Here is an 18161-nt window from a genome sequence, read left to right on the forward strand (position 1 = left end):
CACCATAATCCCTGGTTTGGGCTGACTGTTAAAACAGCCATCCCCAAGCTGGAGTCCTCCAGTTATTTTGGACTACAGCTTCCAGCATTCCTGACCACAAGCCATACTGGCTGAGGATTGTGGGAGTTGTAGAACTCTCAGAAGTACGTACTGTTAACATTTCTGTTCCACCTTGTTTTGCTTTTGCAAGGAATCCTAAGGCAAATTCTACACACACACATCCTCCTCTCCATTTTTATTCCCACAGCAATCTAGCGAGGTAGGTTAGGCTGAGAGAGTCAGAGATTGGCCCAAATTCACCCAGGGAGCTTCATTGCCAGTAGGGGACTAGAAGCCAGATTTCCTCAGACCAACACTCTAACTATTACACCACCCTGGTTGAGGAAAGGGTGATCTAAATATCAGACCTGCAGGGCACGGAAGAGAAAAGTTAAATCTCCTTTGTGTTGGGAATATTGCAACCTCCTCTGCAAGTTTCTGGAAGTGGGGGAGTGTTGCAGTTAAGAAGCTCATAGGACTTTTGACCACAGCTCGCCCTGAGACCTCTATAGCCTGCAGGGTGGTTTGCTGTGATTTCTTGCCTTTTGTTCCTTCCCTTCCTCCCACACCCCTTTCATCTTCCACCATTGCTGGGAGCACAAGCCGCCCTCTGTTCCCTCGCTCCTGCCGGTGCAGTGCAACAGAAAACAGGCTGGATAAACTCTTGTGGAAACCCTATGCTGTACTTGCATTGCATATGCAGGAATGTTTGTGAGTAAAACTGTTTTTCCCTCTTTCACCGAAGAAGAGTGTGAACCCTTTTCATAATGTTAAGGGACTCTGCGGGCGTATGGGACTGCAGAAACTTCCTCCTTTGTTTTGCTCGTTGTTGTTGTTTTCCTCTGTTCATTGTCTACCAGAAGGCATCATGATCATCTTCACGTTTTTGTTTGACATTGAGGGGTTAAAGGTAGTGAGCAGGCATTCCTAGAGGGGCAAAGAGGAAGTGGCCATAGACTTGTACTACTTTTATGGGGTGTATCTGTGAGTGGTGACTGTCACTTCCGGATCAACCTCCTTCTAATGGTAGCGGAGGGCTGGCTTCTGTGTTGCCCCCCAGCCGCGGCCCCTGCTGCCCTCCGGTGAGAGCCAAAGGGAGTCTCAGGGGAAGGGGCTGCAAGGGGGAAATGGGGGGGCAGAGCCCGGGAGGGGAGACGCCCGGCCTAGGGGGGCAGGGAGGGAGGCAGAGGAAGGAGCAAGACCCGCGTGCAGCTCCCTCCCCGCCTTCCCCCCCCTAAGTCCTGTGCAGCCCTCGAGGTCGGGGGCAAGTTGAAATCAAAGATATATATCAATGGGTCTGGATTAGCAGGGCGGGGGATCATTCTCCTGCCCCACGAGGAAAGGTTGCAACGTCTGGGGCTGCTTAGCTCAGTAAAGAGGGGAGGAGGAGGAGACAGGAGGCATTTTGCTTCCCCTCTCATGCTACTAGATCCCCCTGTGGTGATCCTGTGAACCTGACTAGTGGAAGCTCCAGGACAGAGAAAAGGAAGGACAGCTTTACACAGCGCAGAGTTAAACTACGGGATCCACTTCCACCAGATGTAGGGTACCTCTGAAAGGGAGCTGTGCTAGGGTGACCCTATGAAAAGGAGGACAGGGCTCCTGTATCTTTTAACAGTTGTACTGAAAAGGGAATTTCAGCAGGTGTCATTTGCATACACGGAGAACTTGGTGAAATTCCCTCTTCATCACACCCTTTAAAGCTGCAGGTGCCCTGCCCTCTTTTAAATCTGGTCACTCTGGTATAACCCCTGCAGCTTTAACTATTGTGATGAAGAGGGAATTTCACCAGGTTCTCCATATATACAAATGACACCTGCTGAAATTTACTTTTCAATGCAACTGTTAAAGATACAGGAGCCCTGTCCTCCTTTTCATAGGGTTACCCTAAGCTGTGCAGATTCGTGGAGGAGAAGGCTGTCAGTGGCTGCTACTCCTGATGGCTATGTGCTGCCTCTAGTATTAAGAGGAGATGTTGCCTATGTACACTCGTAGGTGGGGGACATGAGTGGGAGGGTATTGTTGCTTGTGGTATTTTTAAAGGCAGCTGGTTGGCCAGTGTGTGAACAGAATGCTGGACTAGATGGACCCATGGTCTAATCCAGCAGGGTTCTTCTTATGTTTTTACGTATTTCGCAAAAGGTGATCCTTCAACCCAGGTGGAGGCTGCCTTGGGCAACACGTTGGAGACAGAAAAACAAAATTCAGCTGATCCAGAGGGAAGAAAAGCCCCCCAGACCCCCCAGGTTGGGAGCAGCAGAAACCACTGGGAAACGTCTGTGAAGATGTTGGGTGAACACCCCTTCAGCTCTGAGGTTCAGCACCAGCACTTCAGGCGATTCCGCTACCAGGAGGCCGAGGGACCCCGAGAGGTTTGCAGCCGACTTCACAATCTCTGCCGACAATGGCTGAAGCCAGAGCGACACACGAAGAATCAGATCCTGGACCTGGTGATCCTAGAACAGTTCCTGTCTGTCCTTCCCCCGGAGATGGAGAGCTGGGTGAGGGAATGTGGAGCGGAGACCAGTTCCCAGGCGGTGGCCCTGGCCGAAGTAAGTACTGAGTGAATAAATTCCTGACCACAGGCCATAACCGCTGAAGATTGTGGGGGTTGTAGAACCCTCAGAGGCATGTATGTATTGGCTGCCAGTCCAGGTCCCGGCCGATTCAAAGTGCTGGTATTAACATTTAAAGCCCTAAACAGCTTGGGGCCTGGCTATCTGAAGGAACGCCTCGTCCCATATGTACCTGCCCAGACTCTAAGGTCATCCTCACGGGCCCTTCTCCGTAAGCCCCTGCCAAAGGAAGTGAGGCAGGTGGCTACCAGGAGGAGGGCCTTCTCTGCTGTGGCACCCCGGCTGTGGAATGAGCTCCCTAAGGAGGTCCGCCTGGCACCTACATTATATGCTTTTAGATGCCAGGTGAAGACCTTTTTATTCTCCCAACATTTTAACAGTCTATAAATAATTTTTAACTCGGTGTTTTAAATTTGTAATTTTGCATTGTTGCTGTTTTTATCTGGTTGAACCTTTATATTGTGTTTTATACTGTTGAATGTTTTTAATTTTTGTGAACCGCCCAGAGAGCTCCGGCTATGGGGCAGTATAGAAATGTAATTAATAAATAAATAAATGTATTTTTAGCATTTCTACCTGGCCTTTTTTCATCTTGCAAGGAACCATAAGGCAGCTTACTTGTTTCCCCTCCTCTCCGTTTTGTATCTTCACAACAACCCTGTGAGGTAGGTTAGGCTGAGAGCGTCAGAGACTGGCCCAAAGTTACCCAAGGAGCTTCATCGCCATCTGAGAAGCCAGATTTCCTCAGGCCAACACTCTAACCCTTAGACCACCCTGGTTGCAGGAAGGGTGACCTAAATAACAGGCCTGCAGGGCTAGATTTCTCTCTTTCAGGGCAAGGATGAGAAGAGGCAAATCTGCTTTGCGTTGGGAATATTGCAACCGGCTCTGCAAGTTTCCGGAAGGGGGCAGTGTTGCATTTAAGACGCTCATGGGGACTTTTGACCACAGCTGGCACTGAGTCCTCTATTTCCTGCAGTGCGGTTTGCTGTGATTTCTTCCCTTTTGCGGCTGCTCAAGAGGCAGGCATCTCGGGGTTAAAGTCAGAGAGTTGTGAACGCCTAGAAAGGCAAAGAGGAATAAAAGACGGAGGCTTGGGGCGGCCACTTCCGCCCTCTTCCCCGGAATCGTCTCGTTGGTCGGCTGCCACGTGAGGGCGGGGCCGGCAGGTGGCTTCTCTTGGGTCGGTGAGTCCCACGTGGCTGTGGTTGCCCTGGAGACCCCCCTCCCCGAGGGGCAGAGACAAGGGGGGTGTCTTCCTTATGGGGAGGGGGCTGAGGAGAGGGGCCCCCGAGCTGCCACGCCCCCTTCTCGCCCCTGGCTGCTGAACAAGCCATCTCCTGGCCTCCTCTCTGCAAATCCTGGGGGCCCTTTCCTTTCTCAATGCGGCCTAATGCTTGCATTCATTATGCTTTGAAGCCACCCAAAAACTAAGGGTCGCAGCGTAGGCCCATTGAGAGCAATCAGATTTTAAGTGAGTCACAACTAACTTAAGTCCCATTCAATTCAATGGCCATACGGAAAAGAGGACCGGGCTCCTGTATCTTTGACAGTTATGTAGAAAAGGGAATTTTAGCAGGTGTCTTTTGCAGCACCTGGTGAAATTCCCTCTTCATCGTAATGGTTAAAGCTGCAAGAGCTATACTAGAGTGACCAGATACAAAAGAGACCAAGGCTCCTGCAACTTTAACTGTTGTGATGAAACGGGAATTTCAGCAGGTGTCATTTGTATGCATGCAGCACCCGGTGAAATTCCCTCTTCATCACAACCCCTAAAGCTGCAAGAGCTATACTAGAGTGACCAGATACAAAAGAGACCAAGGCTCCTGCAACTTTAACCGTTGTGATGAAAGGGGGATTTCAGCAGGTGTCATTTGTATGCATGCAGCAACTGATGAAATTCCCTTATCTTAATGGTTAAAGCTCCAAGTGCTATACTAGAGTGACCAGATACAAAAAAGACCAAGGCTCCTGCAGCTTTAACTGTTGTGATGAAACAGGAATTTCGACAGGTGTAATTTGTATGCATGCAGCACCCGGTGAAATTCCCTCTTCATCACAACAGTTAAAGCTGCAAGAGCTATACTACAGTGATCAGATACAAAAGAGGGCAAGGCTCCTGCAGCTTTATTCTGAGATGATGGGAATGTCCTCATGAACCTCAGTGGCGGGCCTTCTCTGTGACAGCACCCACCCTCTGGAAAACCCTCCCTCTTGCAGTTTGGGAGGCGGAAAATGTAATATCTTTTAAACACCTCCTAAAAACAAATCTCTTTAAAGAAGCCTTCCCTGGACTGTAACTTATTCTGGTTTTATGGGGTTTTAAAAGTTTAAATTGGATTTCATAGTTTTAATTGAAAACTGCCCAGAGAGCCTAGGCTGTTGGGCAGTATAAATATGTAATAAATAAATAATAATGGTTTTTAATCTTTGTAAATCGCCCAGAAACCTGCAGTTTGGGGTCGATATAGAAATATGATGAATTAATCAATGAATGGAATGAATTCCTGACTGTTGGCCATGACGCATGACCCCCTCCTGCATTGAGCAGGGGTTGGACTCGATGGCCTTGTAGGCCCCTTCCAACTCTGCTATTCTATGATTCTATGACTGGGGCTTATGGGCGTTGTAGCCCAAAACACCTGGAGGACACCAGGTTGAGGAAGAGTGCCTTATGTGATATGGGATCCAGGGGATGACGTCTGAAGGACAGAAGAGATACTGCATTGTGTGACTTCCAACCAGAGGAGAGGTTTGGTGTTTGGCCTGCAGAAGAAGGAATCTCTGTGTTCCACTCTGTGTTTTTGCTTCCTTTCTGCCTCAAAATTTACCTTGCCTTTCTTACAGCGAAAGGGCCCTGTCGTTGGGTGGAACAAGCCACAAAATTATTTTCTTGCTTAGAGAGTGAAGTAGTTCGTCTACAGAGGAATGTCTTCATCTTGTAGGACTTAGTCGTACCGTCAGTTGTGGTTTGAAAAAAGGAATTGTCAGCAGAGGAAAACAACACTTTTCGCTGCTTTGGAGCAGACGTCGGAAACAGTGAGACTCGGCCAGCCTCATGGCAAAAAAAGGCAGTGTCGCCATGGAAGTTCAGAGCAGCTGGGAATTCTGGGATGGAACTGTGCAAAAGGTCCTGGGTAGGGATAACCTTAGCTCAGTTGTACAGCGCCAGGCCTTCCGCCTGTTCCGCTACCAGGAGGCCGAGGGGCCTCGGAAAGTCTGCGGCCGACTCCGTGATCTCTGTTATCAATGGCTGAAGCCAGAGCAGCACACAAAAGCCCAGATCCTGGACCTGGTGATTCTGGAGCAGTTCCTGACCATCCTGCCACCGGAGATAGGAGACTGGGTCAGGGAACGTGCGCCAGGGACCAGTTCCCAGGCGGTGGCCCTGGCAGAAGGCTTCCTCTTGAGTCAGGCAGAAGGGAAGACGCCAGAAGAGCATCAGGTGAGCGTGTTTCCAAAGTACTTCCAAAGGGTCAGGATATCGTCCCGTTGCCCAACATATATATTTTTTAAAACTGCCCAGGGAGGAAATCTCCCAAACCCTGCCAGCGTGTCCCCATACTGTTCTCTTTAATCCCTGTTCCCGGTCTGAGATCCTCAGTGCTGTTTCAGGTCCACAGACTGTTGATGGAAGGGACCAATCATTTCCCTGTGGTGGAGAAGGAGCCCTTTCACACCCGGCAGGAAACACCCTTCAGGTGGATCATTGAAGAGGAGGAACCAAGGGGTAAGGATGTGTAGGCTGTGCTTTCCGTCTTCTCTCTTTAGTCTGCTTGATATTAGTGTCAGGGGCACTGAAAAGCTTTGGGGCTCAGGCCTGTAGGACACAAACCCGCATGAGATCGGGACATCAGGAAAAACTTCCTGACTGTTAGAGCAGTATGACAATGGAACCACTTACCTAGGGAGGTTGTGGCCTTTCCCACACTAGAGGCCTTCAAGAGGCAGCTGGACAACCATCTGTCAGGGATGCTTTAGGGTGGATTCCTGCATTGAGCAGGGGGTTGGACTCGATGGCCTTGTAGGCCCCTTCCAACTCTGCTATTCTATGATTCTATGAGATTTGCATATGCCATTTTGTGTGCAAATTTAGAAATAATTACTCGGATTTATTTGCGTTTCACAGAAGGCCAAGCCGTATGGATGTCCCTTCCTTGACTGGTCTCTTCCCCCCCCCCCCCCTCCACTCCACCCGGGAGGAAAATTGTGCCCACCTCATGTGATTAAGCTTAAAGGAAAAGCTTCTGTTAAAACCAAAGGCACTTCTTTTTCTCAGTTTAATTATCATGCTGTTTGTGAGGAGAGGAATTAACCCGTCCCTCCCCTGTTGCGTTCCCCTTTGAAAGTTGCTCCCTGTATCCCAATAAAGCTAAGATGTCTTTCTTTGTTGTTAATGGACACTCAGGGTGCTGGGAATAGATCCAGGACCCGAAAGAAGAGATTCGGTGCCTAGGAACACCCCAACCTTGCATTGCCTGTGATCCACATGCTTTTATGTTCCTTTGAACCCCTAGAAAGGTTTTGTTTTTCTCCAGGACATTTCAGAATCCATTAACAGTCATTAAAATGTTTTGTGTCGTTTGTTTCAATAGGTTTAAGCCTTCCTGTATTCACAAAAGGTGTACAGAATTATGCGTGGTGTGGAGAATGTGGAGAGGGAGACATTTTTCTCCCTCTCTCGAAATACTAGAACCCAAAGGGGGTAAATCCCATGACGCTGATTGGTGGGAGAGTCAGGACCAATAAATTGAGGACTTCTTCACCCAGTGCATAGTTCAGCTATGGAACTCCCAACCACAAGATGTAGTGAGGGCCACCAATTTGGATGGCTTCAAAAGGGGGTTGGATACATTCCTGGAGGAGAAGACTATCCATGGCTACTAGCCCTGATGGTTGTGTGTTATCTCCAGTATTCGAGGCAGTAAGCCTGTGTGCACCAGTTGCTGGGGAACATGGGTGGGAGGGTGCTGTTGCACCATGTCCTGCTTGTTCAACCCTGGCCAATGGCTGGTTGGCTGTTGTGTGAACAGAGTGTTGGACTAGATGGACCCTTGGTCTGATCCAGCAGGGCTCTTCTTATGTTCTTACACAATGGCCAACCAGCTGTCAACCAGGAACCCACAAGCAGGACACAGGTGCAACAGCACCCTCCCACCCATGTTCCCCAACAACTGGTGTAAATAGGCTTATATGGATTGAGTAGTTATAAGGAGGCCATATTGTGTGGGGAGGTTGTTTAAGTAAATAACGCAACTCCCAAGTAGCACACAATTATTACGCGTGTATCAAAAGGTTAAGGATGTTTTAGCTATCTCTGTGTCCCTCGTAGGTGGTGGAATCACACTGGCCATGTGTACCGGGCCATTGTTGAGTGGCGAAGTGGAAACATCTTGTGAACAGATGGAGCAGGTAAGGGGAAGATCTTGGGGGGTGCGGGCAGAGACATCGGGGCTCAGGCCCCCAGCACGGCTCTCTGGGTAGGAAAGAGTGTTCTCTTTTCCCCATTTTTCTGTCAAAGCTGCCTGTTAGGAAACAGTGAAGGCCACTTGCAATTGAAAGCTTGATCTGCTAGGGGAACCTCCATCCCACTTACTACTATACTATTGGATATTAAGAAGATAAGATGTGCCCTGATGGATCAGACCGAGGGTCCATCCAGTCCAGCACTCTGTTCACACAGTAGTTGATCAGCCGTCGACCAGGGACCAACAAAGCAGGACATGGTGCAACAGCACCCTCCCACCCATGTTCCCCAGCAACTGGTGCACAAAGGCTTACTGCCTGTGATACTGGAGGCTGCACTTAGCCATCAGGACTAGTAGCCATTGATAGCCTTCTCCTCCAGGAATTTATCCAACCCCCTTTTAAAACCATCCAGATTGGTGGCCATCACCACATCCTGTGGTAGTGAGTTCCATAAATTTAACTATGCACTGTGTGAAGAAGCACTTCCATTTATTTGTCCTGGATCTCCCACTATTTTAATCACATGCGTTCTCTTGCAGCAGCATTTTGGCCCCGCCGGGCGGCTCCTTGGCACGGTCAGCAGTGCCTCCCCTGGAAAGGCCCTCCTCCGAACCTCACAGGGAAGAGAAATGTTTCTTTTGTGTGTTCTTCCTTTCTTTCAGGACCTAGTGACCTTTGAGGATGTGGCTGTATATTTCACTGAGGAAGAGTGGGCCCTGCTGGATCAAAGCCAGAAAGCTCTGTACACAGAAGTCATGGAAGAGAATTATGAAATTATGGCCTCTCTGGGTAAGGCTTGTTGTGTATTTCTCAGCACCCGAAATAGAATCATAGAGTTGGAAGGGTCCTAGAAGGCCATTGAGTCCAACCCCCTGACCAATACAGGAATCCACCTCAAAGCATCCCTGACAGATAGCTGCCTCCTGAAGGCCTCTAGTGTGGGAGAGCCCAAGACCTCCCTAGCTCATTGGTTCCATTGTCGTACTGCTCTAACAGTCAGGGAGTTTTTCCTGGTGTCCAGGCGGAATCTGACTTCCTGTAACTTGAGCCCATTGTTCCGTGTCCTGCACTCTGGGAGGATCGAGAAGAGATCCTGGCCCTCCTCTGTGTGACAACCTTTCAAGTATTTGAAGAGTGCTCTCATGTCTCCCCTCAATCTCCTCGTCTCCAGGCTGAACATGCCCAGTTCTTTCAGTCTCTCCTCACAGGGCTTTGTTTCCAGACCCCTGATCATCCTTGTTGCCCTCCTCTGACGGTCTCCTTTTGGTCAATTCTGTCACTACAGAGGAGCTGAACAGTTGAGATGGGAGAGCTAACTTCCCCCCTCGTACACCGGCCCCTCTGCAGGCCGGATGACACCTGGCTTCATTCATCACCTGACCCATTTACCCTTTCTCCATGTCGAGAGAGGTATGAAGAGAAGGTTTCCAGGAGGAGCATCCATAGAGGCTGTAAGCTGGTTTGGAGTTCCGCATCAGGACCTCCATGGGGCTGCCAATGTGGTTGGCCCTGAAGCTGCAGCTAGCGCAAAATCCAGCAGCGAGGCTGCCAAGGGCGACACGCTACCAGGGACAAACTGCACCAGTTCTGCCAATAAGCTACCAAGCCATGTTAACATAAGAACAGAAGAAGTGCCCTGCTGGATTAGACCGAGGGTCCGTCTAGTCCAACACTCTGTTGGCACAGTGGCCAACTAGCTGTTGACCAGGGACCTACAAACCAGGACATGGTACAACAGCACCCTCCCACCCATGTTCCCCAGCAACTGGTGTATATAGGCTTACTGCCACTGATGTTGGAGGTAGTACATAGTCATCAGGACTCCTGCATTGAGCAGGGGGTTGGACTTGATGGCCTTATAGGCCCCTTCCAACTCTACTATTCTATGTTTCTATGACTAGTAGCCATTGACAGCCTTCTTCTCCAGGAATTTATCCAAGCCCCTTTTAAAGCCATGCAAATTGGTGGCCGTCATCACATTTTGTGGCAGTGAGTTCCATAGTTTAATTCTGCGCTGTGTGAAGAAGTCCTTCCTTTTATCTGTCCTGGATCTCCCACCATTCATAGGATGACCCTGTTGGGTTCTAGCATTATGGGAGAGGGAGAAAAATGTCTCCCTCTCCACATTCCCCACACCATGCATAATTTTGTACACTTCTATCGTGTGTCTCCTTGGCCTCCTTTTTTCCAAGCTAAACAATCCCAGCTGTTGTAACTTTAGCATTGAAACGCGTCTGGGACAGATGGATGTGTACTAATATAGACTACTAAATAAGTATTAGGAAAAGTTACAAGGTTTCTATATTTGTGTAATGTTTAGTTTCCGTTTGGGCATAATTTTATATAGTTTGTTATATAATTATTTTTTTACAATTATTTTTTATATTCTGTAGTATGGATTAGTTATTTGATCAAATTTTATTACAGTTTATTTTATGGTAACTCCATCGGAATTTTGTACTCGACGGGTTCTCTTAAACCTATTTTGCTTTTTGTGTTGCCTTTGGTTTATGATGCGACCTTTATTAATATTTGTTACAGTCTCCAAAAGACACAGCATATGAGGAAGAAGGGGTGGGGAGGGAAGAGGAAAAATTGAAGTAGGCTTTCGGCCTTTAATGCTTTGCCAGATCTGCCGCCATAAGGACAGGACTGAAGAGATTTCTTTAATCGGATCTGTCGTCCTGTTTCTGTGACCCTTAATGACTTTTCACTCTTCCATTCCAGTAAGTGACGAGTTGAAGAGCATGAACAAAGAAATGTCCAGTTGGAAAAGTGTCCATTTTAAAGATGAAGCATGGCAGAAGACAAGTCCATTCGAAGAACAAACCGATCAAGGAAAGGAAACGAGCCATTGCTTGATGTGCGGGAAGAGCTTCAGCTATAAATCAAGCCTGAGTTACCATTTGAAGACTCACTCGGGGGAGAAACCGTTTAAATGTGTGCAGTGCGGGAAAGGGTTCATCCGGAAATCGGAGCTCAGTTACCATCAAAGGATTCACACTGGGGAGAAGCCGTTCACGTGCACTGAATGTGGGGAGAACTTTTCTCAGCAGGCGAGACTCGTTCAGCACCAAAGGATACATACAGGTGAGAGACCGTTTGGATGCTGTGGAACGTCAGGTGGTGTGAATAATATTAAAAATAAAAATAAAAATAATATTTCTTACCTGCCTCTCCATTCCGATTGAGGCGGGGAACAAGATTGTAATCTTAGATTGTAAGCCTATGCGGCAGGGCCTTGCTATTTACTGTTTTACTCTGTACAGCACCATGTACATTGATGGTGCTATATAAATAAATAATAATAATAATAACAACAACAATAAGCGATAAAATACATAAAACTGAATTAAAACATAAAATACATTGTTAAAAACATTCTAAAAACATCTTAAAATTCTTAAGATGCCTTATTATGTCCCACTGAATGACTCACATACCCTGTTTCCCCGAAAGTAAGACATCCCCCCAAAATAAGACCTACTTCCAGTTTTGCCTCTCGCTGTAATATAAGGCATCCCCCCGAAAATAAGACCTTTTTTTTGTTCAACAATAAATGTGTACCATATTCTTCTTCATGGAAAAATAAGACATCCCCTAAAAATAAGACCTAGCGCATATTTGGGAGCAAAAATTAATATAAGACACTGTCTTATTTTCGGGGAAACACGGTAGTCCAGAAACTCTTTAAAGTGGGGGTAGAGAGCCCCAAGCCTGCCTGGGGTCCCAATCCAGTCCTCTGTGGTTCCCCAGAAGACCAAGGCCCTTCTCCCTGGCTCCACCCACTTTTCCCCAACTGCCAATCACGGCTTTTTGCTCTGTTCCTTCCCCATTCTAAATGGATGAAATACCTCTCCTGAGGCCTAGATACAGACATTAACAGTGTTACATCTATATCTAGGGGTCATCCCATGAAGCTGATTGGTGGGAGATCCAGGACAAATAAAAGGAATTAGTTCTTCAAGCAGCGCATAGTTAAAATATGGAACTCACTACCACAAGATGTAGTGATGGCCACCAATCTGGATGGCTTTAAAAGGGGGTTGGATAAATTCCTGGAGGCTAAGGCTATCCATGGCTACTAGCCCTGATGGTGGTGTGCTATCTCCAGCATTCAAAACAAGCCTGTCTGCACCAGTTGCTGGGGAACATGGGTGGTGTGTGTGTATGCACTGTTGCGTCATGTCCTGCTTGTTCATCCCTGGCCGATGGCTGCTTGGCCACTGTGTGAACAGAGTGCTGGACTAGATGGACCCTTGGTCTGATCCAACATGGCTCTTCTGATGTTCTTATGTTAAGTTAAACTGGGCTAGTAGCACTTGTGCTTTGGCTTCACCTGCTTTACCTTTGACCCAAGGCCAGCCCAAGAGATTTTCCTGCCTGAGGCGAAGAACAAGATGGCGCCCTCTCCCGTTCCATGCCCAAAAGCCAACTGGACTGTTTCTTCCAATACTGACAACGAGGCAGCGTCCTCCACTGCCCCTGAAGGCAGCAGGTTAGCTTAGTGGGCGTAGGGCAGGCCGCTTTCTTTTCCAGCACCTGGCTGCCACCTCCCAACATTGGCTGCCTGAGGCGATCGCCTCACTCTGCCTCATGGAAGGGCTGGCCCTGCTTTTACCCCACCCGCTACTGGAATGCAGCTCTTGAGAGCTCCTCCGAAATTGAATTCTGTGCCCCTGTTCTCAATCAACCTTTATCCAACGCACTGCCTGTGAGTTCCACAGCGCCCAGAAACAGGTGCCCGTGTGGGCCTTTGATTCTTGCCCTTTTCGTCGCTGCAGGAAGTGCGTTCCCTCCCCTTCTGGGTGACTGTGAGATTTCTGCTGGGCTGCTCATCCCCACCCGTAAGCCAACAAATCCTGGAAGCTGAGGCGGAGTGGCAGCTTCGCACTTCCCGGTGATGCAATTTCCCCTTCTGCCCAGGATGTGAGAGGGCCCGTTCACACAACACAGAAACTCACACTCAGTGGAATATGGGTTGTTTTGAACCGTGGGTTGTTCGTCGAACCATGGGGTTAGCACGTTGTCTGAACACAGCCAGGCTGGCTTCTTAACCACCCTGAGCAACCCAATAAGAAACCATGAGTTCTCAAGGTGGCTTGTTCAGGAAAATTAAGCCACGCTGCATGTTTAACAAGCCACCCTGGCTGCGACCAGACAATGGCTCAACAACCCATGGTTCAGAACAGCCCACGGTTCAAATTTAATCACTTGAATGTTGGTTAGCATGCATGAACAGCCCCAGAATTTATTTATTTATTGCATTTCTATACCGCCCAATAGCCGAATGACTGTCTGTGGCATGGTAAGAGTAATCCAATGTTAAAAAAGAAAGGAAAGGGCTGGGGGAGGGGAGCAAATTTGGGCCTTAGATCTTTAGTTGAAAAGTTCAGCAGGTCACGGACACGGTGCCTCGTACAGAATCCAGGTACAACGCAGGGCTGGCTGGCTGCAGCTTCCTTTATTTATTATTGCATTTATATCCCGCCTTTTTCCTCCAAGGAACCCAAGGCGGTGTTGTACATAACCCTCCTCCTCTCCATGTTATCCTCACAACAACAACCCTGTGAGGTAGGTTGGGCTGAGAGTCTGTGACTGGCCCAAAATCACCCAGTGGCTTTCCATGGCCGAGTGGGGACTAGAACCTGGTTCTCCCGACTCCCAGTCCGACACCTTAGCCACTACACCACACTTCCTTTCCCTCTGACTGCCCTCTCTTTCTGATTCTAAAGCATGGGCAGGACGAGGAAGGTGATTACCTCCCTACTTCCTTCCAAGTTTAGCTGCAATCCTCACAGTAACCGGGGCCAGAAGGGGGAATGAATTTCCTCAGCAACACTATATAGGTGTGAGTTCCCCCGGTCATAATGCCAAGTCTTTTGGGGCGGACGGGTAAGGAAGGCTTGACAAAAGATCTCCTCCTGGTGGCAATGAAGACCACTACCACTACCACTACTTTGTGGCGAAAGATCAGTGACACCGCCTGCATGTTTGAACTGTTCCTGGACCATCCCGATGAGTGCTGGCACTTCCACACGTGCATATCAGGGATGTGTGTGGGGGGGGTTTGTAGGGCCGGGGGGGTGGGAGAGAATGTGGGGCTGTCTGCACAACACGCTCATCCACACTCAGCTGAGTGTAGGTTGTTTTGAACCATAGGTTTATTTCTTTATTTATTAAAAACGTTTTGTATCCCACCCTATATCATTAGGATTTCAGGGCGGCGTACAGATGAAAGCATACAGTAGAAAACAATAAATATACACAGCTAACAACAAATCAAACCATGAACCAAGTTAAAACGATATATAATTTAAAAGCAGTAAAAACAATTAAAACAATGTCCCACCTTAGTGAATTTAACCATCAAAGGCTTTGTTAAAAAGCCATGTTTTTACTTGGCGTCGAAATGAAATCAGCGTTGGCGCCAGTCGGGCCTCCAAAGGGCGGGAGGCATTCCACAGTCGGGGTGCCACCACAAAGAAAGCCCTCTCCCATGTCCCATCAGAACTCGTGCTGGTGGGATACGGAGAAAGGTTGTTTGTTGAACCGTGGGTTAGCGTGTTGTCTGAACACAGGGTGGTGATTTTGTATACCTCTATCCTGTCTCCCCTTAGCCTCCTTTTTCCCCAAGCTAAACAATCCCAGCTGTTGTAACCTTCCCCCAGAGGGGAGATGCTCCAGCCTCTTGATCCTTTTGGTTGCGCTTTTCTGCCCTTTTCCCAACTCTACAATATCTTCCTATTTTGACCTCTCCCTTTTGCCTTTGATCCCGTCCACACTGCAATGTAACCCCCGAGAGCTTTTCTGAGATGGAATTCAGTCCTCTGCCTGGAAGAGGTTACAAACGTCCCCCCACTCTAGCACTAACACTTCGATGCGTGTGTTTTTAATAAGCGGGATTTAATATAATATCTGTGACCTTTATATTAAATATCTGATGTAGAATCATAAAATAGCAGAGTTGGAAGGGGCCTACGAGGCCATTGAGTCCAATCCTCTGCTCAGTGCAGGAATACACCCTAAAGCATCCCTGACAGATGGTTTTTGAATGACTCTAGTGTGAGAGAGCCCACAACCTCCCTAGGTAACTGTCGTACTGCTCTAACAGTCAGGAAGTTTTTCCTGATGTCCAGCTGGAATCTGGCTTCCTTTAACTTGAGCCCGTTATTCCGTGTCCTGCATTCTGGGAGGATCAGGAAGAGATCCTGGCCCTCCTCTCTGTGTCAACCTTTTAAGTATTTGATGAGTGCTCTCATGTCTCCCCTCAACCTTCTCTTCTCCAGGCTAAACATGCCCAGTTCTTTCAGTCTCTCTTCATAGGGCTTTGCTTCCAGAACCCTGATCATCCTGGTTGCCCTCCTAATATCTGTGAATATAGTTTGAACTCAAGTTCTGTTTCTTCCACCCCACCCCCACTTTACCACCCCTCTGTCTGTAGCTGTCCAAACGGGCCATCCAGCAAGTAGAAAACCAAGGACTTACGCTTTCGATAAAGCGTGGGAGGAGAGGTATTGTTTTGTGGATTTGGAAGGCAAGTTCGTGTGCTTACTCTGCTCCTCGACAGTTGCGATCCCGAAGAAATACAACGTGAAGAGACATTTTGAGACTCATCACGGCACCTTCTCCCGTGACCATCCACTTGATTCCAAGCTTCGGAAGAAGATGATCAGCGAAATGAAATCTAAATTGGCAACGGAACAGCCGTCGCCCACCAGGACCGTAGTGCAAGCCGAGGACGCGACGAGGGCATCCCTTAAAATGTTAAGCTTACTCACAAAGAGGAAAAACACCTTTGAGGATGGGGCGCTGTTGAAAGAAGCTTTTTTGATGGACGGCGACTCGATTTTTGACGGGTTTTCCAACAAAGAGGAAATTGTGGCAGCGCTTGAGAAATCGCTGCTGTCTGACAAGGCAGTTCCCGAAAGAACGGAGTTCATTTCGCGGGACTTGGAGCACCGGCTGCAAAGGGACCTACAGCAATGTCTTTGTTTTTCACTTCAGGTCGACGGATCTGCAGAGATAGCTGGCACTTCCCAATTGGTGGTCCTTGTGAAGATGGTGTTGGCTGATTTTTCCGTAAAAGAGGAACTGCTTAAAATCCTACCTCTGAAAGGCCGAAAGAGAGGGGAAGAGATATTTCAGGCATTCAGAAACTATGCCAAGGAAATCAACTTGCCTCTTTGCAAACTATCATCAGTTACCACTGACGGCGCACCAGAGATGCTGGGATGTCCCGACGGGTTCATTGCCCATTGCGAGAAAGATGACTCTTTCCCGAAGTTTGTCTCCTATCACTGCATCATTCACCAGGACGCCCTGTATGCGGAAATACTCCACTTCGAAAACATCATGGACACGGTGGCAAAAGTAATCGCCTCTATCCGGTCCGTCTCCTTGCAGCACTCTCTCCTTAAAGCTCTTCTGGTGGGTGTTGATAAGGAGGCTAGTAATCAGATTTTGCAGACTGAATTTAGGTGGCCGAACAACGGCAAGGTTCTGACCCGATTTTTAAACCAGATTGAAGACATCCGGGCATTTTTGAAATCTAACGGGCAGCACGTTGAGCAACTTGGCAACAGGCTTTGGTTGCTGGACTTGGCTTTTTTTGCTGATGTGATGCCAAAATTGAACACTTTGAATGTGGAGCTCCAGGAGAAAGATAAGAACATTTCCGGGATGATCACATCAGTGAATTCTTTCAAAGGGAAACTGAGGTTGTGGAAGTCCCACTTGCGGAGGAAGTCCCTCTTTCACTTCACTTCGATGAAACTAGTGGTGGGCGAGAGCGATTTTGACGCCGCGCCGTTCCTGGACCATCTTGAAACACTCGAGAGAGAGCTCCACGCTCGGTTTCGGCAGCTCGCCGCCATTGAGCCCGCCGTGTTGTTTGTCATGAACCCCTTCGGCCCCATTGAGGTCCACGAAACAGCGCTGTCGATCGGGGAGCTGTTTCAGGGTCGGAAAGAAGAAGTCGAGTTGGAGATTGTGGGGCTTCAAAATGACCTTGTGTTAAAATCTCACTCGGGGTACGGCAACTTTTGGAACTTGGTGGACTCCCAAAGGTTCCCTTCGCTGAGAGAGACTGCTGCGAAGATCCGCTCCTATTTTGGGTCGACCCACCTGTGCGAGTCAGTCCTCTCGGCAATGAAGCTGATCGGCCGAAGAGTGGGACGCAGCTGATCGGCAGGCACATGGAGAACTACCGTATTTCTTCGATTCTAAGACGCCATCGATTCTAAGGCGCACCCCATTTTTAGACCTGTTTATTTGGGAAAAAAAGATGCACGCTAATTTCAGTACCACCAACAGAAAACCCTAGTTGTCACTGAGCAAGCTCCACTTTAAGGACTACGGCACAGCCTGGGTGTGAGGAAGTGATTGTAGGCAGAGCAACGGGAGAGACTGCCCAATTCTTATTGGGCAGCTGGATTTTGGCGCCACTGGGCTGGGAGGGGCTTAGGGGTAAGCAAAAAAACAGGCGCTTACCCTCCCAGTTCCTCCTCCCGGCTCACGGCTGCTGCAGGAACTTCCTCTTTTGGCTGCCTGCCTGCACGTGGAGGAGAGAGACGAATGGAGCTGGAGCTGCCGCGTGAGAGCAGCTTCGGTGGAGCAGCACAGGTTTTTCCGTGGGCGTGAGGGGTTCCAGGCGGGACGCGCGCTTCCCAGCACGGCGGCTGGATGGGGAACCCGGTGCTGGGGGGTGGGTGAGCCTCCTGACTGTTGGAGCCTCTTGTGTCGTCCCGGCGCGGCTGACGAGGGCCGGAGCTGCACGGGGCGCGCTGTAGGCTCCAATCAGCCAGCAAAGCAATTTTAGAAAGCCCTGCTTGCTCAGCTTTCTAAAACCAATAAAGCTAAGAAGACTGGATGTTTCAGACCCTTTTTAATGGAATAGAGTCTTTTTGCATCTACCGTATTTCTTTGATTCTAAGGCGCCATCGATTCTAAGGCGCACCCCATTTTTAGAGCTGTTACTTTAGGGGAAAAAGTGCATCTTAGAATCGAAGAAATACGGTATTTGCGAGCGGTCTCCTCGTTGTACACCATCGATTCTGGCAAGCTGGCAGATGACAT

At 48.7% G+C, this 18161-nt stretch overlaps 1 protein-coding gene across 1 annotated transcript; it reads left to right on the plus strand.

Moving 5' to 3' along the window:
• Positions 1-3724: 3724 nt before the first annotated feature.
• LOC134396297 (general transcription factor II-I repeat domain-containing protein 2-like) lies at positions 3725-17660 on the plus strand. The gene is made up of 7 exons (XM_063122736.1): positions 3725-3802; positions 5463-6060; positions 6231-6345; positions 7948-8027; positions 8747-8873; positions 10812-11174; positions 15529-17660. The coding sequence occupies exons 2-7, from the start codon at positions 5674-5676 to the stop codon at positions 17268-17270; spliced, it is 2814 nt and encodes a 937-aa protein (XP_062978806.1). The 5' UTR covers positions 3725-3802; positions 5463-5673; the 3' UTR covers positions 17271-17660.
• Positions 17661-18161: the final 501 nt, after the last annotated feature.

This window comes from Elgaria multicarinata, chromosome 3 (genome assembly GCF_023053635.1).
Source record: "Elgaria multicarinata webbii isolate HBS135686 ecotype San Diego chromosome 3, rElgMul1.1.pri, whole genome shotgun sequence".
NCBI lineage: Eukaryota > Metazoa > Chordata > Lepidosauria > Squamata > Anguidae > Elgaria > Elgaria multicarinata.

Coding starts and splice junctions, on each gene's coding strand:
- LOC134396297 (XM_063122736.1), top strand. CDS start 5,674: ATGGCAAAAAAAGGCAGTGTCGCCATGGAAGTTCAGAGCAGCTGGGAA. Junction 8,028..8,746: donor CTTGTGAACAGATGGAGCAG/GTAAGGGGAAGA, acceptor CCTTTCTTTCAG/GACCTAGTGACCTTTGAGGA. Junction 11,175..15,528: donor GCACCAAAGGATACATACAG/GTGAGAGACCGT, acceptor CTCTGTCTGTAG/CTGTCCAAACGGGCCATCCA.